Source organism: Branchiostoma floridae, chromosome 4, assembly GCF_000003815.2.
Source record: "Branchiostoma floridae strain S238N-H82 chromosome 4, Bfl_VNyyK, whole genome shotgun sequence".
In the NCBI taxonomy this organism is placed as follows: Eukaryota; Metazoa; Chordata; class Leptocardii; order Amphioxiformes; family Branchiostomatidae; genus Branchiostoma; species Branchiostoma floridae.
Genome location: NC_049982.1, coordinates 5,629,632 through 5,652,233, shown reverse-complemented (window position 1 = coordinate 5,652,233; position 22,602 = coordinate 5,629,632). Strand labels below are relative to the sequence as shown.

The 22,602-nt window shown below is 42.2% G+C and overlaps 4 protein-coding genes across 4 annotated transcripts in view; 2 read left to right on the top strand and 2 right to left on the bottom strand.

Moving 5' to 3' along the window:
- The window catches only part of LOC118413120 (polycystic kidney disease protein 1-like 2), a 30,232-nt gene extending 30,211 nt beyond the window's left edge, over positions 1-21 (bottom strand). The window contains exon 1 of the mRNA XM_035816294.1: positions 3-21. Within this exon, the coding sequence (XP_035672187.1) occupies positions 3-21 (19 nt within the window). The remainder of the gene's footprint in view (positions 1-2) is intronic.
- On the bottom strand, positions 7-7,994 carry LOC118414140 (mucin-2-like). The gene is made up of 5 exons (XM_035817965.1): positions 7,798-7,994; positions 2,873-2,949; positions 2,028-2,264; positions 615-887; positions 7-331 (listed from the first exon to the last, which is right to left on the bottom strand). The coding sequence occupies exons 1-5, from the start codon at positions 7,830-7,832 to the stop codon at positions 294-296; spliced, it is 660 nt and encodes a 219-aa protein (XP_035673858.1). The 5' UTR covers positions 7,833-7,994; the 3' UTR covers positions 7-293.
- Positions 7,995-12,831: 4,837 nt separating this feature from the next.
- On the top strand, positions 12,832-15,012 carry LOC118413119 (26S proteasome non-ATPase regulatory subunit 10-like). The gene is made up of 3 exons (XM_035816293.1): positions 12,832-13,021; positions 13,956-14,563; positions 14,983-15,012. Exons 1-3 carry the CDS (start codon positions 12,832-12,834, stop codon positions 15,010-15,012), a joined length of 828 nt encoding a protein of 275 aa, XP_035672186.1.
- Positions 15,013-15,757: 745 nt separating this feature from the next.
- Positions 15,758-18,940, top strand: LOC118414152 (adhesive plaque matrix protein-like). Its single transcript, XM_035817988.1, has 5 exons — positions 15,758-15,944; positions 17,050-17,145; positions 17,719-17,838; positions 18,038-18,101; positions 18,608-18,940. The coding sequence occupies exons 1-5, from the start codon at positions 15,897-15,899 to the stop codon at positions 18,871-18,873; spliced, it is 594 nt and encodes a 197-aa protein (XP_035673881.1). The 5' UTR covers positions 15,758-15,896; the 3' UTR covers positions 18,874-18,940.
- The last annotated feature ends 3,662 nt before the right edge of the window (positions 18,941-22,602 follow it).

Below are 22,602 nucleotides of genomic sequence, written 5' to 3'. Positions count from 1 at the left end.
ACGACACTCCGCATGCGCCATCACTGGTTTGCCATCCACGTATAGCTACAAAATTGTCATACAATTGTGCGCAGTACCTTGGATCGAGCACACCACATAGATGGTGCGCAAGAACTTGTTGAGTCATTGAGGAAATGGCCGTCCCCACCGGGATGGTTTGACAGTAGGAATGCCAGTAACCCACTTGGGACTCTTCGTTAGCTCTGTAGCACACTGGTTGCAACCCATGGGATTCGCAGGCGGTTCGTAGGTTGGCGCTAAGCATGGATCCAGTCACGGGCACTTTGTAGATGTCAAATCCGGTAAAACGACGATATCAGCGGAGGAAGTGCTGAAGAGAAGAGAAAACAAAAATGATAACGTTATTTAATGAATCTGTTTCCACCAGCAGCATATTCCCAGGAGCACACCTCAGCTCTCATAAACCACTCAATACCTATTTGTACAGCAGAAGAAGATGAAACATAACAAAAATAATATGTTTCACTAGCTCTCCATACTGTAGAGTGATGTGAAATATGTGTGTAGTATGAAGAGAAACATAAAACATTATATTTCGCACCCCTGTATGGTGGAGTGAAATATCATTATTATATCAAAATGCACACACGCACCAGGTTCACAGCAGAAGCGCACTTCATAGTCCAGGCAAGACCCGTTGCTCTGGCCGGAGTTCCTACAGACAAAGCCCGCTGTCGTGTCGTATGACTGAAACCGCTGTCCCGTCTCGGAAGCGTCCACGTGTGTCCCACTGACACGGGCCTGGATAGCCGAGGGATCGGAGCAGATTTCTCCGGGGTAGTTCCGCCGAAGATTGGACAACGATTCGTTGTCTTGGGAACCGCTGGGATCGTCACGGTTAAACCATGGAGTCCAATAGGTACACTCTGAAATACACGCAAAGAAAGTACGACTGACGAAAACAATGAGAACAAGTTCGCCCTCAATACAGTAGAAGTCAGTTAACTGCACAAAGGATGATCGCACACTTCTGTTAATTGCACGAAATCCGAAAAACCCATTGGCGGTGCGGTCCAGCTGATACCTTCGCTTTATCAATGAATGACAATGACAATGAAGTTTATTGCATATTCATGCCCTCCTAGGGCTAAATGCAGTAAGTCGCATACAGAGAGTCTGATAAGTAAGCTATTCTATGTTCTACTTACGGCTATATTTCTACATGCTTCCTCCCTCTTCTTAAAACATGTGAAGACGAACTTACAGAGTTCTTCTATCAAATCATAGTTAACTGATGTCATTATATATTTGAAAAAGTCTTCTTTTGTTAGTTGTGCATAATTCTGTTTTGCAAGCGTAGTACTATTAACAAAGGTATTGCGTATATCTTTATACAGTGAGCATTCTAGAAGAAAGTGCGCTTCATCTTCTATATACCTATAGTTCTTATCACAAAACATACATAATCTATCATTTGGAGGAGTTCGGGTGTATCTACCGGCTTCAATTTGTAGAGGATGATCGCTGATCCTTAGTTTAGTCATGGCTCGGCGATAGCTAAAATTTGTTATATCGAGGTATTTTTCTCTTTCATATGTATACTTGAATTTTCTGTAGGTTCTTAATTTATTCCCTTGGTTTTCTTTAATACCAGGGGAGTTAATTTCTGAGTAAAAGTTTTGACACGCCGGATAATTGCAGGGAATTTTCTGGTAAATTGGGTGTGCAATTAACCGGCTTCCACTGTATGTTCAACGTTTGATCAATCAATAGTACATTTGCGAACACGTCAATTCACCAGAAAGACCGACACAGGATGTTTCTCCCTTGAAATGCAAAAATGGATTGCTCCATATCAATATTTTGCAGGAATAGACTATCCAAAATTGTCAAACTCAAAATTGATTTTTTTTTCATTTTTAACGCCTTACAAGAATGGTATGTGGTATGGGGTGAAATATAATGATGAAACGAGTAAAATATTGTTGTTAACGTGCATCATGGGTAGAGAAAGACGGACAAAGACAGAGGAAAAGATAAAGGAGATACTCGGAGAGTGCACCAACCTGACACTGTCCGATCGTACATGTTGCCCATCGATGAATGCGTTTTCTCCCCTGCAGAGCAGAGTTTGCTTTTCAGGTAGCAGGTTGACACGGTGTTGTACTGGAACGACAGGCATGACGGGTCTCCACAGCACGCCTCTGCACAGAACTGAAGACTCACGCCCGCGTGCCTGGTAATGTCCGACCCGCTACAGTCACGTTGGGGGACGTGGGTAAACGCCGATAGTCCACACGTGTCTGTAACACAAGGATGTTGGATTTACTATAAAAAAAGAACTCACATTTCATGATTGTAGTTAATCTGATGGTGCTTCTTATCTACTCTCCAATCAGAGGTTGGTGGGGGAAAATCGTGACCTCTTCCTTATATGCCGTATTTTTCGACCAGCCTCCCCTCTCGAAAAATACGGCATGTAAGGAAAAGGTAAGGAAAGTTTTCCCCCACCAACCTCTGCTTTGAGAGTAAATAAAAAGCACCATCAGATTAACTACAATCATGAAATGTGAGTTTTTTTAGTTTTTTTTTTTTTATTAAACACTGCATCCTTTGATCAGTTATACCTTTGTGTCGGAAGAACGTTTAACATTGTATTGCGATTACTACCACCACAGATGAGCTTCCATGGTAGGTCATAGATTCATAAGGACAGTCCATATTCAACAAACTTGCTACAATGGTGGTAAGGGAGGCTTTACCTATCAGGCAGCCAACTTTTCATAAAAAAGAACAGCTCAATAGCGGTTAGAGCGACTATACATGCATACAAAACTCTGACACAGATACAGTGATTGTATGCAGTTAGTGCTTATAGTGGTACTGACAGCATTGGATCAGACACACCCACCTGTTTCACCTGTTGAACTGACGTGGACGAACATTAGTACGTTGAAGAGCAGCGCGCCTCTCCACATTGTTGTTTTCCTGAAAAAAAAAAGAAATAGGAAAAATATACGTTATACTTCCTGCTGCAGTTTCAACGCGCCCAACGGTATAAACGACGGATGAAATTATTATATTTGTCGTCTATTGTCGATTTTAAAAATACAAACTTACAAGTTATAATACGCGACAATCCAATCTCGTTGGGAGGTCTCGCGAGACTGTAATCTGGCCGCGCGCGCGCGTGATTTGACAGTCGGACGGTAACAGCCTTTAGCAGCCCAGCGGCTAACAATGGCTTCTCCCAGCATCGACTCGATCGAGTCAACTTCAGAGATTCGTTGTGATATTATTTGGCAACATCCGCCGGTAAATCGGCATGCCATGAGCAGATAATATTGTTGTGAACCTATGGACTCGATATCGTGCTGTAAATTTGCAAATTTCTGGTCATTTTTCACAATTTTTGACGGGCGGTTTATGCTTGCTTGTCGTGAGAAAAACGTGCATATAGGCCCGTCGCCTTACTTGTAGTTACTCGGATAAGTTTGGCTCAAGCCGTAAAAATATCCCACAAAAGCTTACAAGTACCATCATTGGATCCTTGTAGATCCAAACTCGTAAGACTTTCGGCGATTTTGACCGTAAATTAGTCGATGGCAACATATCGGCCTTTGGGAGTTTACGCGTACGTGAGTTGGGGAGGGGGGCGTGTTTCCGTGTTCGTTTTGATCAAGACGGGGTCACTTTTCCGACTATGTCTATGATTTCAGTTTTCGCCGGATGAAACTCCACAAAAACGTGAACATATCGATGTAGGGTCCTTCTGGGTAGAAATCTAGCATGGTTTCGGCGGCTTTGTGGGCAACTTTTTATTGGTTAACTTCATACGTGATGAGTGGGTGTGTCTGCAAATGTATAACGTTTGGCATTTGCTGTTCTTTTTCAGATCAAGGCGTCGCGATCGAAATTCACATCATCAGGGAAATACTGCAAATCATATGGATGCAATAGCCGTATTTCATGTTTTATAAAAGATGTCTTAACATATGTTCTTACTCGATCTCGTAGAGCTTTGCAACTCATGCTTTTGAGAAATGATAATTACATGCATATATCATTAGTGTTTTTTCCAAATGATAGACAAGTCCTCACAGCATTTACAGTATTGACGAAAATAAGCATCCGATAAGTAATACTTTTGGGAAATGGTAATGTTTCATACACATAATCATTCAAATGTACATTGTATTAAAATGTGAACTTTCAACATCTCTGACTGTTTTTGTGTGGCATAATTTTTGCAACAAATGAGACATCGTCCTACTCAGACCTAAGACAGGTAAGCCGTAAGGTGTCCACTTCCCTGTGCTATACATAGTAGTCCACTGTATTCTGCCGATGCAGTGGTCTGGACACTCTGCATCAACAATCGGTCTTTCTTCATACATACCATAGAGTTTCTTACCTCCTGTATTTTCGAGCTGTATCTGCCTAAGCCAATGATTTTAATTGTAAAAGTATGCAATTCAGCCTGTGGCTGCCATATACTTTTTCATGGATCACATTGATCGAATAAAACCATTCATTCATTCATTCATTCATTCATTCATTCATTCATTCATCTAATAAACACTATTTACGTCTTATCACTTCTTACAGTTGCACAAGGCGATTAATCACAAATGTTGGCGAACTTCGTCCTTTTCCTACCTGGCTACATGCTACTGTAGGTATGTCTGACAAGTCATTTGTACTAAATTTATTTCAGTACAGTAGGAGTAGCAAAATAACAATAAAAATACTTAAAATCATTTATTTCATACGTATTTCAACTTTCGGACATATCTGGCCCTGTTAAACAAAACAAAAACATGTAGCCACACCATATCTGAAGCTACGAATCATACACACATGAGTGAACATGTGAGTGGACATGTGATACTACATGTACATAGCTCTTTATCTGATAGGACCTGTCAACATCTGCATTGTGGATAAATTATAGGGTGCCTGACAGACGTGGCCGCCGGCTAGGTGTAAACAATCCTGGTCGCCATGACGACCGAAACAACACTAGAAAATATCCCGAACACCTGCGATGCGCTCATGTGCGACCTTTGTGATATCAGCCTACTGTGATGTACTTTTATGAGGGAGCCATAATTCTATCGGCAACTCAACAAAATACTACGTACGTCGCGTATACAAGTATCATATAAAACACATTCGTCATGTCATCTTTTTGGAGAAATTTACACAGTCACCTTTCACCTTTTATATACCAATTACCGTAATTACGGTGAGAAAGGAACGTGTAGGATTAAGTGCCACAAAGAAAGCCCTGTGTAAGACGTGATTAATCCTTGGTGTGTGTGTCACAACCTGCGTCATCCGTGGCGTCATTCGGTGCCACATAAAGAAAAATTCAGGAGTGATGTGCAGCAGAGCTTAGACTGTTGATAGGCTTCCGTATAAGGTTTCAGGTGAAGGGAGTGAAACAGGAAGTGTGACATCATTGTTTTGACATATTAATAGATGAAGTTTTATTAGCACAACAAAAAGTATAGTGACTTTAGTATGTACGGTCGACAATAAACTACAAAATATGGATACAAATTAGATCTAAAGATTCTATTGACTAAATGATATAGGATATCAAAAATCTTCATGCAATCAGGTTTGGCTAAACTTATGTGTCATTATATTCTGGAATAACAAAACAATATTTTATATATCAACTCGTCGTAACATTATGAGAACTGTCAGATCTAGAGATGCAGCCAAATCTACTTCTGATATTGAGTTTCTTGAAATGTGTTATATTTAGATACAGGAATGTGATGAAGAACTCATTGCAGAAGGCATCATATCTAGAGCATTCCATTACATAGTGGAATTCATTTTCATGGACTACCGCGTAAATACGTTTAACTCAACAGAATGGATTTAGTCATATATTTGTACGTTGGCTAGTTCATTTCTATCAACTTGTTCGTTTGTGTGATTCCAGACACCCTTACGAAAGTCTCTGTGCTATTGTTGTTTCAATAAAAATAAGTATGATCAAAGCCGCAATGCTTCTCGTGATGAACAAAGGAAAGAATGGACAGAGCAGTAAAATGTTACATATAACACTTTTTTTTTTAATCAAAGATTGTGCTTTGCGCTACATGTCTTCCACTGAAAGTTTTATAGTCAAATGCAGTGTTTCTGTGTTTGTGAGTAGTAGTATGTGCCACAGAAAAGGAGGGGGTAGTGGTAAAGTTCAGCAATTGGCACTTTGATACTCACAGGAAGTTGGGTCGAGAGTGCTAGAAAGTTATCAGAAAGGTGGCGGAAAATAAGTGTGGTGCCAATCTAGCGATTTCGCCAAGCGCCTCGTGCATTGTTTCATCCATAGGACTGAACATAGATTGTTAAAGAAAATCTAAACAAGGAAATTCTTCTGAAGTAAAAAAGTAGGACAAGAATTTAAAAAAACTGTAAATATTTCACAGAGTTTTGAAATTCTGTGGCTTATTTGTCTCTTATGCAAAAACTAAGGCTTTATTCCAAATCACATTGACATTTAAGTAATAAGATACGCTAAAAAGCAGTTACTTTCGTCAATGACGAAAGATAGTGGATGCTATACCTGAAATGTCTGACCGTTTCCAAAAACATATCCAGTTACTTGAGTTTATGCTTTTGTGCGTGTCAGGACAAAAGTTTGACGCTTGTCAGAAGCAAGCAGCCAATTGACTTAATACTACAAAATAAACCTATAAAGCCAAAGATAACATTTCCCTAAGCATAGAATAAAGAACATGTGCATCGTATCTCTGAGTTTAAAGAACACCTAGAAAAACAACAGCAAAACTCTTTGAACGATTTGCCTTGTGGGCATATTCATCGCAGTGACGCACTTTGATAATTTTGCTCATCTCTAGGGAATAGATATTTTAAGCTCCAGTGTGTCACTAAACTTTCCCTACTGTTGTACACCTCTTCAAGACATTGTTTGAAGATTAAAATTTGCTTTGCATTTTGTGGTGTTTCGCAGTTTTTTTGTTTTATCCGGTAGTGTTATATGTAGATCTGAATATCAGGTAGGTATACATAAGCCGGGGGTATTTCTATCGATACTAGATCCAGTTCGACCGAAGACTCTTATGAGGACCAAGCATGGTGGCTTTTGATATCAAACGTGAAAAGAGCACAACAACACGGCACACACCTCTAATTTTTGGTGACAGTCATTTTAAAATACTTCATATCAAATGGCACTTTAGATATACGTTTTAAAACTTCAGAGCAATGTCAGTTCGTCCTTGTCCTTGTGGAATACGTGTATCTGTTGACTTTAAGTACTAAGACTAAGTATTTTAGACTGTACATTTATTTCTCTTTTGAGTGGAATGAACTCGTTGTCGACGCGACAAATTCAAGTAAACAATAAACCGTCGTATGTATCTACATGTATATCTCACAAACAAAACGGTGTTTATAGCATAGACATGTGTGGACTTCAACATGGCCCAGGAGGAAATAGTTATCACAAACTGTCGTTTGAGATTAAAGACAAGAACAAAACTTCTATCGTATACCAATGTGCAAATGTAGCCACTAACTAAGAAGGTTGAGCAACCTTGCATAAACAGCCCTACCGACAACAATGCGTCCGTGCCGGTTTCATGTGCTGTAAATCTGGTCTAAACTTATGATGGAGTGGGGACAGGAAACAATATCGCTCACCGAAAACTTACAAGTGGCAATTCCGACACTGTTGCCTGTTACACAAATGACCAGACCAGCAACAGCAGAGACATATGCACGGTGGAAGCCATATCGCTGTGGTTCGGCGTGTTTTGATCAATACTCAATACAAGTAAGATAGCTCAAACTTACCTGTGTCTCCGTCCTGTTTTCCTAGTAATTCCCATGTGTCCACAGACGCCGCGCAGTAATCACTTCTAGGTTAGAAACATATCCGTTGCGTTTCCCTCCTTCAAAACACACTTTAAGAACAAAACGCAGAAGCAGCAAAAGCTTGAATTGGACGGAATATAACGAGTGGGGATCCCAGATAAGAACCCGTCCTTGTGCGCGTTCTGCCCAGGGGGTCGTAGCGATGACCAGGGTAGTAATTAACAGGTGGGATGAGCTCAAACCGGTTTTCTGGTAACTGATAGTTGTCTATCATTGTTTCTGCCATTTCTGTAAGTGGGCTAGAGTGATCAACAGAGTTCTGAAGACCGCATCCTCTGCAAAGGCTACATATTTTTCTTTCATGTGATAACGTTAATTATACTATTTGCAAGGGATATGCCACATAAAAAAGCTGCAAGATGATTGTCTAATCTCGATGTGATTTTGCAAAGCAAGTCGTTATTAAACATCTATGATGCAAGTTGCGTCTTGTTCTCAGTCTTCCCCTTTTTAGATAATTCGTAGACCAAACAAGCAAACAAAAAACAACTCAGCGCCTCTATCTGCCACAGTAACAGTTGCATATCTACAAGTTGATTACGTTCACTTCTGTTGTAACTTAACTCCTGCACGTGAAAATCCCTTCCTCCACGTGGCAAAAATGCACAGATTTTATTTAAGCCTTGTAAGACAAAATGTAATGGCGAAGTTATCACAACTTCGGCAGCTATAATTGTTGTCGATTTGTATCATTTGAAAGGAAAGAAAAGAAACAATCGACACTCTAATCCATGGGGATACTTCCACCTTCTGTTGTTTTACATACAGTAAATCTAAGGGCCTTCACACACGTTCGTTCAAACCGTGACAAACGTTCTTTCGTCCATTTGTTCGTTCGTCCGTCCACCCGTTCGTTCGTTCATTCCTTCTTTCGTCCGTCCATTTGTCCGTCCATCCGTTTGTCCGTCCATCCGTTCCTTCTTCGTCCATCCGTACGTTCGTAACTTCGTCCGTCCATTTGTTCCTTCGTTTGCACGAATGTTCAGACCGTTGCAGTACCTAGCGCCAAGTTTCCTTGATGCTTCAGTAAAAGTGTACATTCATAGTTAGGGATGGTTCCCCTCCTCCTCGACCACGTAGGGGACACCCATTTCACGTCCCCTCCGAAAGACGGGTGCAGCCACAACCTAAATGCCCTACCTAGAATTTGAACCAGGGTCTCTCACCTGATGTTTCTCCGTACATTACTTGGGGGGGGGGGGGGGTGGAGGCTTCTTCTTGAGGGCAGTGAGTGGTTGGTGAATAGTCCCGCTCGTTTCTGGAGGTTTCTGGAGGTTTCATACATATAACGTTACATGTGTAGCGGAAGCCTAACCCTTTCAAAAATGCGTACTTAGACAAATTAGGCAAACGTATACGATAAAGATCATTATGTCATACCTGTGACGCGAAAACGTTCGATACGGGTGTTCCGGACCGGGCCGTACGTTTCCGTATCGCACAGGTTCGAAAGGCGTATCACACAGGCTCTATTCGAATAAATCGAACTGTTTCGAGCGGGCCGAATTGGCAATTCGAATACCTGATTCGGACGTTGGAACATTGCTGTTGCAACACTTATTGTTCGAGGGCACCAAATGTGTTCAACTTCTGGCGCATCAAAACATGGGTTTTCTCAAGTGGTTATGACATAAATGAAATACAACACGGTGTATTCCGCATCACCCTCGGTCTCAGCCCTCCCGCGGGTCGGGCTGAAACCTTGGGCGATACGGAATACACCGTGTTGTATTCTATATTATTTGATTATCTGAACATGTTCAAAGAGTCTTAAAAGCTTACTTTTATAATTCTTTGTATTCATTGGAATGCTGTTTAAAATGTCAGTATATGTTTTTGACGATATGACAGAATGTTTTGCATTGAAATAAACATCGCCACAGTCTTGTTCCAAATGGTTAGCTTATTGCAAGCCAGTTATAGGCCATCAAAAAGTAATACCATTGGTTTTATAATAGGCTGATTTTTTCACCCAAACTTGGCACGAAGGTAAAATCACTCTTGAGATTGAGTTGCTCATCGAAATCTGAACAAGAAATTCTAACATTCCAATCTCAGGAGGATATATGTCTGTACCTTTGTGCCAAACTTCAACTCATTTGATGAAAAAGTGAGTCTGATATTAAACCAATGGCACTACTTTTTGAAAGTCGCTCGTAAAACTAAGCCCCCTTTTCCACTAGACGACGATCACGGAGCGACCGTACGGTGACCGAAATCGGATTTGTGCGACCATTGATTTTATAATTGGAATAAGATGCAAGATCCAAAAGAATGGCTTAAAAGATAACAAGACACACAAAACATATATGAAAATATATGAAATGTGTTGAGCAACTTGTGATTTTTTACTTATTTTGTATTTTTTGTTGCTCAATGGTCGCCGGGCGGCCGCAGCATCTTGTGAAAAGGTAGTGCAATGCAGATTATCAGTCAACAGCCTCATTTTCTGGTGACAGCTCACGGTACATCTGAGCTCGTAGACAGATAACAAATCCAGCAGATATCCGCAAGCATAACAGGTGGAATCTTTTCAAGCCGCCGACTCCCTGCCCTTTCATTTTCCTGTCTAATTACCTGAAAATCATCGCACACTTTCCACTATAAACAATGGAGTGCTCGATGAGAGAGATAATCAAAAGATAGCGCCACAAGGTGTGTTATTCTGCGGTGTGAGAACCAGCCGCCGTGAGTCTAGTCAATTATGAACGGTGGCTGCAGATCTGTACGCTCTGGTTCTTTTGTCTACTGTCCACATTTTGGATGTGGTCATATTGATTTGATTATATGGATGCCGTCCCTTATTTATCTATTTATTTATTTCTATTTTCTTTAACCAGGGTATGCTCCGATCAGTGGCTGACACTGTTTTTCATGGAGGCCCTGGATACATAAACAAATAACAATACATACAATACAATATTTACATAGTTACAAAAACAAAACCACATCCTTTTCCGTTCCAAGTTCCAAGTTCCTTGGGAATCTCAAAAATTGTGCGAGTGTGCGAATAAAAAAGATTGCCAGAAAAAAAATTGCCTTCATTATGTGATCTAAGAGGTCAGGATGGTTGAACAAATGGAGTGACAGGGAGTGATCGGTAGAGCAGCTACATTTATCGCTTTACAGATTATTACCCCCATGAAAACAAGGGGGTAATAAATGGTTTTCGTTCTGTTCGTTTTTTGTTTGTTTTTGTTTGTATTGGTGTGTGTTTGGGTACTGTAGAGTGATAGGATGCGAGGCGGAAAATGGTGAGGCGAGTTGAGAAGGTCGGCTTGGCTCGGATCCAAAGTTTGTCCCAAAGGCTAGTAGGAAAATTCAAATACATAATTATGAATAAAACAATCGGAAATTTAAAAAAAAATGTTTCACAGTGGTATGGATGATTCAATTGTGTCATGGACGAGATATTTAATTTCTGTCTTATGCCATGTTATGGCAAGGAAGACGTTTTTCTCCAAGCAGAGATTTGGCCCTTCCTGTCTACGTGGGGAGTACAGAGCTTGCAGACGTCTCCTTGTAGCATAATCCGATCGCGCCAGTCTTTTAATACCCCCTCACATTAGGCGCGATTCGATCGGACGACGAGTCTGCGAGCTCTAATTAACGAGGAGGCATGACCCTGATGCCTACGAAGAAATGGCAGAGTCCCAAACGTCCTCCTTGCCATTGCATGGCCTAAGATAGAAGTGTAGTAACTCGTCCATGAGATTATTCGCGCGGTCAATACGAGTGTGAAATAAGGAAATGGGGAAACAGAGAAATCGCATTACGCAACTAAATTAAGTCGGAGCCGTACATCCGCCTGAAGGCTACGTCAGTGCAGTGTAGTCAAACCACCCCGATTTTGATACCTAGTTAACAAAATATCTAGTTAACAAAATATCGAGGTACACAGGACAAAGGGTCACGCCAACATCCAAATCGGGCATCCAAACAATCATATCGTAACGCCGTACCCATAGGTCGTACAAAACAAGTCAATACCGAACACATCTGCTTGGAGATGACGTCACTGCAGGTCATGGGACCTCAAGAGTTCATAAAAAAACTTATACAAAGAAATACCGAGATATCCAGGTCCAGGGGGTATGCCAACACCCGTATCATAAGGCAGTACACACAAAGGAGGGCTTTTTGACCCCAAAGTGAACTTAATAATGTTGTTTACCCCGGAGGTTAATCAAATTCGCGTCTATCAGTATTTGGTTGACACGTACGACACGTTGCCATGGTAACGGGCGTTTGAGTGGAGATGTTTATAGACCGTTGCGGTAGGGCCTGTGGGAGAAACTAACCAGAACAAAACATTTTTTCCCTTTCACGTGGAGACTGTTTCTCAGACTTATATGCTCATATCGCAAAGTTAAAATCTTTAAGACAGTTGTATGCATCCCCCTGAAAATGCTACTGACGACCTGCTCTCATCTGTGGTGCAGTGATACAGATGTCTGTCTGCTATTATGGACGATTTCAGAGGCAGCTTTGCTCGAAAACATTTGCCCTTAAGATTTGTTTTCTAAACTAGAGCAAATCATTTAAAACAGCACCAGGAGACGCTAGTCTGAAGGTAAATAACATGTCGGACCTTGGTCTCACTTCATCACTTTCACGGGCGCTTGGGGTAGGCGGTTATCAGCAGAGACTGGAGTCAACGCATAACTGGATGATTCAAAGATCGGTGGTACACTGAGAAGCAGTGTTGTAGCCGCAAAGATCTACCGGTGGTACACCAAGTAGCGATGTTCTGTCCCAAAAATCGGCGGTGGTATACCGAGTAGCGGTCTTGAATCCCAAAGATCGGCTGTTCACCAATTAGCGGTTTTCAGTCCCCGAAAAATTGGCCGTACACCAAGTGGCCGCACTGCATGCTCAGTCCCAAAAATCGGCGATACACCAAGTAGCTGCGTTAAGTGGCATTTCTGTGTTACACTAGCATTTACCAGTCCCATGGAGTCCTCTACACGAGACCGACTGTGGCAGGCCGTGGAGCGAGGTGACTGCGAGCGAGTGCGGGAACTGTGCGCCAAAACTAGACGCCTGGACTTGAACGGGATCTATTCTACCGGCGACCGGGATGATTTGGGCTGTGAGGACACGCTGCTGTGCAGGGCAGCAGAACTCGGGCAGATAAAGACAGGTTTGTTTGGGCTAATCTCCAAGCAGATCTTACGGTAGCATAAGATAGTATGAAAAGCTGGTAGAGGAGTGAAGAGCGAAACAAACACCTAGCGCCGGCTTCACCCGGCTACCAGCTTTTGATACTATATCATGCTACCGTAGGATCTGCTCGGAGATTATGTTTGGTCATCAAGTCACACAGCGGGTTTCACTTTCAATCTTTATTTTGGTAAGATTATACCAATATTCCTCCTCTGACGATTCGGTGAATAATGTTATTTTTAGGAATCATGCCCCATCAACATTCCATTAAACACCAGCACATTACTTGTTCAAGATACGGGGGGGGGGGGGGGGTAGCAACCAATGAGTGCAACTTTGGCCGGTCTGCATTACGTAATGATATAGCAAGAAAATCATTACCAGGTGGTTTGTTTTCATTTTTCTTCGTCTTGTTTGTGTCTGTACACCACCTTGACGACCTTTCATTTCTCAGTCGTTTTGTTGCTTATTTTATTGGACTTAACTTGCATAATCGCAATGTAGTGTGTTACCCAGGCAACGCTGCTCATATCAAGGGTGCCGTCAGTAATGTATATAAAATCATTCACATATAAAAAAAACACATATTAACAGATTACTTCTTGCTGAAAGTATGCATTTGAAATTCCTATTGCATGTACATGTGAATAATACGGTTCAACAGTAAAAAAATCACTCCCGTGAAAGCCTGCTTTCCGCGGATAGATTAACATGTACTACCTGCAAAGCGTCACACATGTCAAGCAAAAATATCTAATAGGCGTCTAGCTCTTATGAAGTGATAACTTAGTGTAAACGTTGCAAACATGTTTGCTCGTTTGTTCGTTTGTTTGTTTGTTTGTTTGTTTGTTTGGCTGGCTGGCTTGTTGGAGCATTGGATCATGCAATTTGCAATGTGATTTTCCCTGCAGTGAAGACGCTGGTGTCGGCCGGAGCGCTGGTGAACCAGCCCAGCGTGGTGGGCACACCTCTCTCCCGGGCCGTCAGCAGAGGACGACTCGCCACGGTCAAGTTCCTCTTACAGGACTGTCGCGCCGACCCTAACGTCCGGGACCGCTGCGGACATTCCCCTCTGTACAGCGCCATCGCTTTGCGGTGGTCTGCGCCATATGTCCGCTTACTGGTGGACTGCGGCGCTCACGTAAACGGGAGATGCTCGTCCGGATCGTCGCCTCTCCACTGGGCTATCGTGGGAAAAGACCGTGAAACGGTGGAGATACTGATTAGAAGCGGCGCGGACGTGGAAAGTGTGGGGTACAGCGGTTTTAGCGTGCTGCACTGGGCGGTCAGGGCGAGAAACATCTCCGCAGTGGGGATGCTTCTGGAAGCCGGAGCATCGCCGAACTGTCAAGACATGTTCGGAGAAACACCGCTTCATTGGTCAGCGAGGCAGCAAAAGACGGACATCCTTATCCTATTGGTCGAAAACGGGGCAAATATGCAAATTAGAAACAAGTGGGAAGAACGGCCGTACGACGTTGCGTTGCCATTCAACAAGGAGCTAATCAAGGTGTTGATGGTAAAAATGGCGCGAGGTCAAGTTGGAGGATCTCCGCGTTGCCTAGATACGGTTGCCAGGTTACCGGGGTTACGGTTGCCTAGGCTGAATACTAGTTTTTACAAGCAAAGTTTCTGTGCTCCTTCGACAAGTCGCTTAGGGTTCAAAACGCCGGTATTATTCAAGAACACCCAAGAGAAAAACCGCGAAGGTGTGAAATCTTCCGCGTTTGACAGAACTCTCATGTTTTAATTATTATGACTTGTTTTTACAATTTGCCTAAAGAGGCTCGGAGATAAATGTTCTTACACTTTTCAGTACTATATGCTCAGTGATGATGACGATGAATGACAGGTTTGTTTGATCACAAAACTGTGACCTAATTGAATGCTAAATTGCAGAGTACTTCATAATGCACACTAAAACATCCCCTATGCAAGGAAAAGCATATTGACTTCTATGACATCTGATTGCTGTAAACTATTCTATTTTCATTTCATTTGAGTTGCAACGGCGCAATACATAATACAGTGATCACATGGGTGTCCTTGATCATATGTATATATATCAGTTAAACAATTCAAGTTGATTTATATTCCTTGTACCAATGTATAACCTTCTCATAGTAACAAATAGAGAATCGGTAGGAAAATAGCTACTTCAGTGTGCTAAAGGTAAACTTTATATGATGAATGATTAGTTATTGGCTAAATAGCTGTACATGATTCAAATGTCAACAGATAGAGCTACATAACAGGGCGACATCTTGATGGTACGTTTGTCATTTCACCGAAGCAGAGCCTTAAGCTTGTTACAGTAGTGCCTTCGAAATCAATAAACCTGCCATAGCCAAACACTACGTATGAAGTTGTAATGTAAACAAACAAACAAACAAACTAACCATGCAAACATTGATTGGTCGCTTCAGTAATGACTGAATATGTAACGTTATAGCAAGGAGCTCCTTGGTTATAGTTGCTGTACCTATTAAAATCTATTCTGTTCGTGCTTGCCACCCCTTTTGTTTGCTAAATGAACTGTTCCAGTAACGTATCCGGTCTTCCTTTTTGTGCACATTGATTTTGTTATTGTTGTTATATATTGTGCCATGTGCAACTATCGAGCAGAGTATTCATTCAGTTCTCACTTTGCGCCCCCTTTTTATTGACGAAATGGACTGTTCCGATGACGTACACTGTCTCATGACCATTCGTAGCTCATTACGTCACGTGCCAAGCGCACAGGTATAAAGCACTCTAACTGGTGTATCCGGCTGATTCTTGCGGTCATTTGTCAACCCACTCGAGCAGAAGGAAGGCAACTTTACGTTACGAGTTTGGAGCAGCCTTCCAACATGTTTAACGACCGTAAACTGGCTCACCAAGCGGCGAAGGCGCACAGGGTAAGTTGTGTGTATTTATTTCCGGGTTTGTCACACGCCCCTGTGAGTGGTAGATATCCACTTTACACGTACAGTATGTGGCTATATTTAAGTTGTAACAAAACGTTTAACTTCAAGAAGCTGGCCAGAAGAGTACATAAGAACAATAATTGCTTGATGACACAAAAAGTGGGGGTGTTGCACTGGTATGAGATAGTCACCTGTAGTAGAGCAACAGGTGGATAAACATGCCGACGACTGTCTGTCTTCATATAACTTTAGAAAATATAACGTTACATGACACATCAATGGTTAGTACATCAGCAAATGACTGTACGAGAAATGTTTGCAAAAATCTGTCAATTGAGAGTGTATAGTGAGTACTATTGCGTGCAGGCTAACGGTGGATAGTAGTTATGTAGGTTAAAGGTCATGTCGGCTCTGAGTCAACATCCCGTTACCTGACTGTGGTAATCTCCGAGCAGATCCTACGGTAGTATAAGATAGTATCAAAAGCTGTCAGATCGATGAGTGAAGCCGGCCTAGGAGTGTTACGCTACGCTCCGGTGCCCGTCTGACTCCCTTTAGTCGGCTACACTCCTTGGCCAGCTTTGATACTACCTTATGGCACCGTAGGCTCTGCTTGGAGACTTGACTGGGGTGATGTCGTCGAATGCGTGTATAATCTCCAAGCAGATGTATCGTTGGCATAAGACAGTATCAAAACAGCAACGCAATGCCCAACTGGCCATTACCGGCCGATATCTAGCGGTCAGTTTTCCTGCATGGGCGCCCTTTGGTTTGAGCATTGGGACGTACTCGGAGACGATGTTTTTTTTCTCAAGTAAGGATATAAACACCGCTGATATTCCTACTACTGTTTACATGGCGAAATATGAGGGGCATCAACACCATTATTGAAAAGAAATGCCTCATACTGTTTAAGTGAAGGCAAATTTCCTGTGGCCAGTTAGATACTGCTTTGGCCGTTCGATTCTGTCTCATGCCATTGGTAAATCTGCTCGGAGATTATATAACGTCGTTACTGTTGTATGACTATCGTAAAGTAAACAATAGCTGGCTGACGCAGTTCGTAGAACTGGATTTTTTATGTATTTCCTTGTAGCAAGAGGTCCGTGCGGAGAGAAAGGAAGCGAAGCTCCACGTGAAGGCTGCACACGCCGCGGCCAGGGGGAACGTGCTTAGGGCGGTTCGACTGGAGGTGAGGATTTCTTCTCATTTTAGTTTCCTGTAAGGCCAAAACTGTTTTATTTGTTGATTCGGCCCCCTTTCCACTAGACGGCGATCTCTCTCACTGTGACCTAAATAGGATATGTGTAACCTTCGCTTTCACACTGAGTACTAGTATATCAGACAACACGTAAAAGTGTGACTGAGAAGACAACAATACACACAAAGTGTTTCTTTTCTATAGAATTCTTTGAGCGATCTGTCAAATTTTAGGTCGCAGAGAGAGCGCGGTGAGAGCGTCGTCATGGTGGGGAGGGGGTATTCTCGGATTTTTGTTTTTCAGGAGAAAAAATTGGAGTGACAGGACAACATGCAGAAAGTCTGGGGTAAAGATAGAGGCTTACATAACACGAAGAACAACGTGATCATTTATTTTAGCTTTTCATGGCATGTTTCATGAATCTTCAAGTGCCGTATCCAGTCGTCAACGGCGCCATACAGTAATATGACGTATTGTTATAGATATAGCCTTGGGTGTAGTCACTTTCTTTAAGTACTGTACAAGGAAGTAGAATTAACGACTATCTTTTTCTCTTTTTTCCAGTCCAGAGCTGCAAACGTGCACAACCGGGCTGTAGGGGCGCATGCGCGGGAACAAGCGGCCCTGGCAGCCATACACCACAATCATCATCCCCACCCCGCTCCCACGGTGGTGCACGTGCACGTATGTATCACATATTTCTAATCACCTGAACACAGTATGTCTCTTGCACAAGCCTTAAGATGTAAACAGATGTACGCCTTTAACAATAGCATATGGCTAGTTGGGTAACATTGGCTGATTGTACAGCCAAACGAAATAAATAGATAAGATAGACATGTTTGCGCCCAGAACAGAAAGTTGATGCTTTGTTTCCCCACAGCACACGCACGTAAACACTGCGCCTCCGCTGAATTACCCGACAGGCACTGCTGCCCCACCTCCAGGTACGTTCTACTTCAGTTTTATCTTATCCAAATCTGAGTTGCCATCTTTGAAAAATATTTCTCGTGAAGGCGTCTTCAAGTTTGAAATGTTAGACATTCGAATATTGTTTATATATATGCTCTGTTGATTACACTACTCATGTTACAACAACATGATAAGAGATAAAAGTTCTTTTGTTGTCATCACAATTATCCTTTCACTCCTTCACTTTCACATTTATTCTGTCTTTAACCCGCAAGCTAACTCTATAATGTTTCTAATTTTGTATGACGTTGGCTGTCAGCATGAAAATATGGAAAGGACGATACCAGCTGCAGAGACGATACCTTGCTGCCAACTTCAGATGTCAATCATTGTCGATTCCTCGGCAGTTGGACACTATCGGAAGAAGACGAACTTAGATTTCGTGACGTTTTAAACCTTGTTAAGGTTCTCACTTGAAGTCCATGGGATAAATCACACGGATTTTGCTGATGAATAATGGGCGTTATTTTCCCCTCCACAGCCTACCCCGCGGGATCAGCGCCCTACCCCGGCACCCAGCCGGTTCCTCCGCAGCAGTACCCACCGCCACCCTACCCGGGACCTCCGGCGTCGGCTTACCCCTCCAGCCAGCCCGCCGCACAGCCTGCTTACCCACCTTCCCAGCCTGCTTACCCTCCGACCCAGCCTGCTTATCCAGCCACCCAACAGGCTTACCCCGGTACCCAGCCCGCCTATCCACCTACGTACCCGACAAAGCCTGCTTACCCTGGATATCCACAGCACTAAGGCTTAGTTCACATTTCCAAACCGGGGCACGGCCGGGATGTTTTAAGAAACGAAAATTGTATACCTAGTCATAATCACACATTATGCCCTTGAATCTTATTTTGACATTTTGACGTCTTTTATATCATTCTTTTCGCTCCTGAAAGCTGCCCGGCTGTGCCCCTTTTTGGAAATATGGCCTAAGGCTTAGGCTTAGGGCAATATACTTTAGTAAAAGTGCCATAATTCAGTGGTAAATGATTGGACAATCAACATTGTGACTGGTTTAAGTTATTCAGAGGTTTACATAACCAAGCATAGATTATGTAGATGTGGAAGTCATTTACATAATCAGACTATTTCATGGAGATATGAGGTCTCCGAACCCATCTTTCAACAGTTATGGAAATCAAGCTCCATATTTATATTTTCTAACATCCTTTGGTCTGTTTATGCATCCATTTTAAAGCTCGTAAAATCTTTAGCACTTCATACTATACGAATGACTGATCTTTAGCATATCTTATGGAAAAGAGTAAGCGGACCATCCTGGTGTGAGTGAATCGAATAGCTGTGTCCGGACTATGTAGCTTGTATTCTTCATGCAATACCAACCTGGTGTGTTACGTCATAAGGCGGGTATCCAATACTCTCCAAGCAGAGGTTAGGAGGCTCCGGCTGTTTTTTTTAGTCGTTTTTGTCGGGCTTTCAATTTTTTATTTTATCTTGCTGTGTCAAAACCTAACATTTTGGCTGGCGTACTTCAAGAAAAATGACACAATAGAAAGCCCGATAAAAACGACTAAAAAAACGTTAAAAAAACAGCCGGAGCCTAACCTCTGCTTGGAGAGTAGGTGTCCAATACAAACAAATAAAACAAACAAAGCTAGGTCAGTAGAAAACGCTACTATCTTTCACCCCCAACGTCTGTTTGGAGATTGGACAGTACCACGTCAAGAATGACTTTACTTAACGTTAGAAACTCCTTTCCCTGCTCTATGTAACTAAGGTGGTCCAGGCCATGTTACAGCTATCACTTGGGGTCGGAGTGAAAATGGGTATAAGTCAGCCATACACATTTCAAATTGACTCAGATTTGCAGGAGAGTTAGATTGGATGTGTATCGTTGCGTCTAAGTAATTTTCGTATTGATATATTGTATTAATTTGTTTGTTTTAGTAAATTAATAAAGTCATTTTTTGGGGTAGAAAATGTAGTTTAAAGAACCATTCCGAAAGTTCAATACTTGTGTTTTTTTGTGTATAGCTGCTAATACTTACCTTTGGACAGAAACTGGGTGATTATAATGATACTATATTTCCTTCTCCTGAAAAAGCATTATTTGTCTATATTATTGATGGATATTTTAGGGTAGTTCTTTCCTTTCTGGCTTATATTAAATCTACGGAATCATTTTCCTAGATTTTTGGCTGTTTTTAGAGTAGACAAGGACATGGCCGATCATCTAACGTTATTTTCGTGTTTCCTGAAAGGTTACTATAGTCCTTTAAAATGGTTTAAAGTTTGTACTATTAATCTTACCTACAGAGGCATGTTCTCCAACCAATCAATCTGACAGCCTAATCACTTAGCTTATTTAGCACCTCATTGAGAAGCAATTATAAGTAATTGACACTTGCACCGGGGCTCAGCTGGTGCTATTGTTATGCGTAGTGTGGTCTGTCAGGTTTGTCTTTCGTCTTTCACCTTACCATACTCCAATGCCCATCCAAAACACAAAATAATGACATGAAAAGACAACTGTAAAATTTACAAAAGTTACATTTCGAGTAATGAAGGCTCAGGAATTCCTTTTTTTTCTTTAGCAGTCGAAGTACTGTTCATAGCTGGGCACATAACTAATGATCCAAGGTGAACTGAATGATTGAATTCTATGTAGTTAATTTTGGTGATAAAATGAAGACCTAAAATATCAACCTACGTGTGGCTTCTTCACCGATATTGTGCTTCATTCAGTGTCCCGAGGCTGTAGTGAGACCCCAGGAATAGACAAGATCGGCAGCGCATAATGTCAAAAAGACTTTACATAGAATGTAGTGTTACTATTAGGAAAATTTGGATATGAGTCAATCGGCAATACACATTGTAACTACAGAGTAGACATTAGTACTAGTAATCAGTTTGAGTTGGTCATGTCCATTGTATGATGCAATACAGATAACATCTGCACCAATTTGAATTGATAAAGAAGATATAGAGTTAGCAGTTTGAAAAAAAGGTACTTTCAAATTGGTTTTTAAAAAGCTTTAAAATTATTCAACGTAAACGAACGGGCGCCAAAACCTATACGTCTTACTGTCCCCTCCAAGCGCTATGGAAGATACCGACTAGTGGTGGGTACAAAACTAATTTTTCTTTAAAAGAAACCAACCTGGTAAAATTCATCAGTAGACCGGATATTGGGCCGATTGGAAAATTAACAAATTACAGTGTATATCGGCAGGCGTTCACACGTCTGGGAGCTTACCGATCCAATATAATAACAAGAGTGAAGTAGAGTAGAGATTATTGTAATTTCTAACAAATTCCCACTGGTCTCAAGACGATCACTTTCAGTCCGCTCCGAAATTTTCATTCCACATAGAGTAGACATGAACTTGTCAAAGACGACGGCATGTCTATCATGGTCGCAACCACCCGGAGTTGAGGACGCAAGTTTCACATACAATCTGGTCCAGCTTCAGGTCCGGACCTGTACTTGATCCTCTGAAACTGGACCTGACCTGGATCTGCATTTTCTGTACCGGTACCCACCCCTTGAATGACGACCAAGTTCAGAACAGGAGATATCAAAGCCAGAAATTCCGCTTCAGCACAGATATTATCTCCGTGACAAGCATACAGTAGATACTACCATAACATTTATATACCTACGTTTCTCGGAGGTAAGTAAACTAGCATGAAAAGAGTGCTGAAACGGCATAACTTGTGGTTCACTAAAGCAAGGATTTACACACCTGTACGACTGCACGGAAGTTGAGAGCTGCGTTACTGCGCGTCCTCTGCACGAATGAAGACTTGTGAAAAACTTCTCGCCTTTTATACGTTTCCTCTCAGTGGGCTTGGCACAAAGCCATGCATATCTTATCATAGCCCCTGGTCAGCAAACAGCAGGGATTTACATGTGGTTTGCATTTTAGGACTCGTTTCCTGTTAGGTTTTTAGTAGGTCGGAAACGTCCTTGCTTGATATCGCAAAAAGTGGATCTGGCCCAGAATCCAGGCATGCAGAAAACGCTGACCCTTAGATTTACCGAGGAGGTTATATAACGGAACAAAACCTTCAAAAGACTATCATTCCGTAGAAATTCAGAGGGACGAGTAAGAACAGAAAGAAACAACATCCCGACTCCCGGGATTCGAACCCGCGCCGAACCCGCGCAGCCGGATCACAAATCCAACGTGCTAACCAGAACACCATATATATCGATCTCGGAGATTCGAGGACGAATCTTGAAAAGAAAAGGGGGAGTAGTGTAACAGTGGGATTCTAGCGCTGCCAAACTGACCACGCCAACAGCTCTTGAGCTTTTGGTGTTGTGGTTAGCACGTCGGAGTTGTGATCCGGCTACCCGGGTTCGGCGCGGGTTCGAATCCCGGGAGTCGGGATGTTGTTTCTTTCTGTTCTTACTCGTCCCTCTGAATTTCTACGGAATGATAGTCTTTTGAAGGTTTTGTTCCGGTATCCACCCTCCCCGGTAAATCGGAGGGTCACCTCCGTGGCAAGGAC

Excerpts from the sequence above, each read along its gene's own strand:
- LOC118414140 (XM_035817965.1), bottom strand. The coding sequence starts at position 7,832 with ATGGGAATTACTAGGAAAACAGGACGGAGACACAG. Across the intron at positions 2,950-7,797 it reads AAAACAGGACGGAGACACAG|GAAAACAACAATGTGGAGAG; the intron begins GTAAGTTTGAGC and ends TTTTTTTTTCAG. Across the intron at positions 332-614 it reads GCGCTTCTGCTGTGAACCTG|CACTTCCTCCGCTGATATCG; the intron begins GTGCGTGTGTGC and ends TCTTCTCTTCAG.
- LOC118414152 (XM_035817988.1), top strand. The coding sequence starts at position 15,897 with ATGTTTAACGACCGTAAACTGGCTCACCAAGCGGCGAAGGCGCACAGG. Across the intron at positions 17,146-17,718 it reads TTAGGGCGGTTCGACTGGAG|TCCAGAGCTGCAAACGTGCA; the intron begins GTGAGGATTTCT and ends TCTTTTTTCCAG. Across the intron at positions 17,839-18,037 it reads CCACGGTGGTGCACGTGCAC|CACACGCACGTAAACACTGC; the intron begins GTATGTATCACA and ends GTTTCCCCACAG.
- LOC118413119 (XM_035816293.1), top strand. The coding sequence starts at position 12,832 with ATGGAGTCCTCTACACGAGACCGACTGTGGCAGGCCGTGGAGCGAGGT. Across the intron at positions 13,022-13,955 it reads ACTCGGGCAGATAAAGACAG|TGAAGACGCTGGTGTCGGCC; the intron begins GTTTGTTTGGGC and ends TTTTCCCTGCAG. Across the intron at positions 14,564-14,982 it reads AGCTAATCAAGGTGTTGATG|GAAAAGCATATTGACTTCTA; the intron begins GTAAAAATGGCG and ends CCCCTATGCAAG.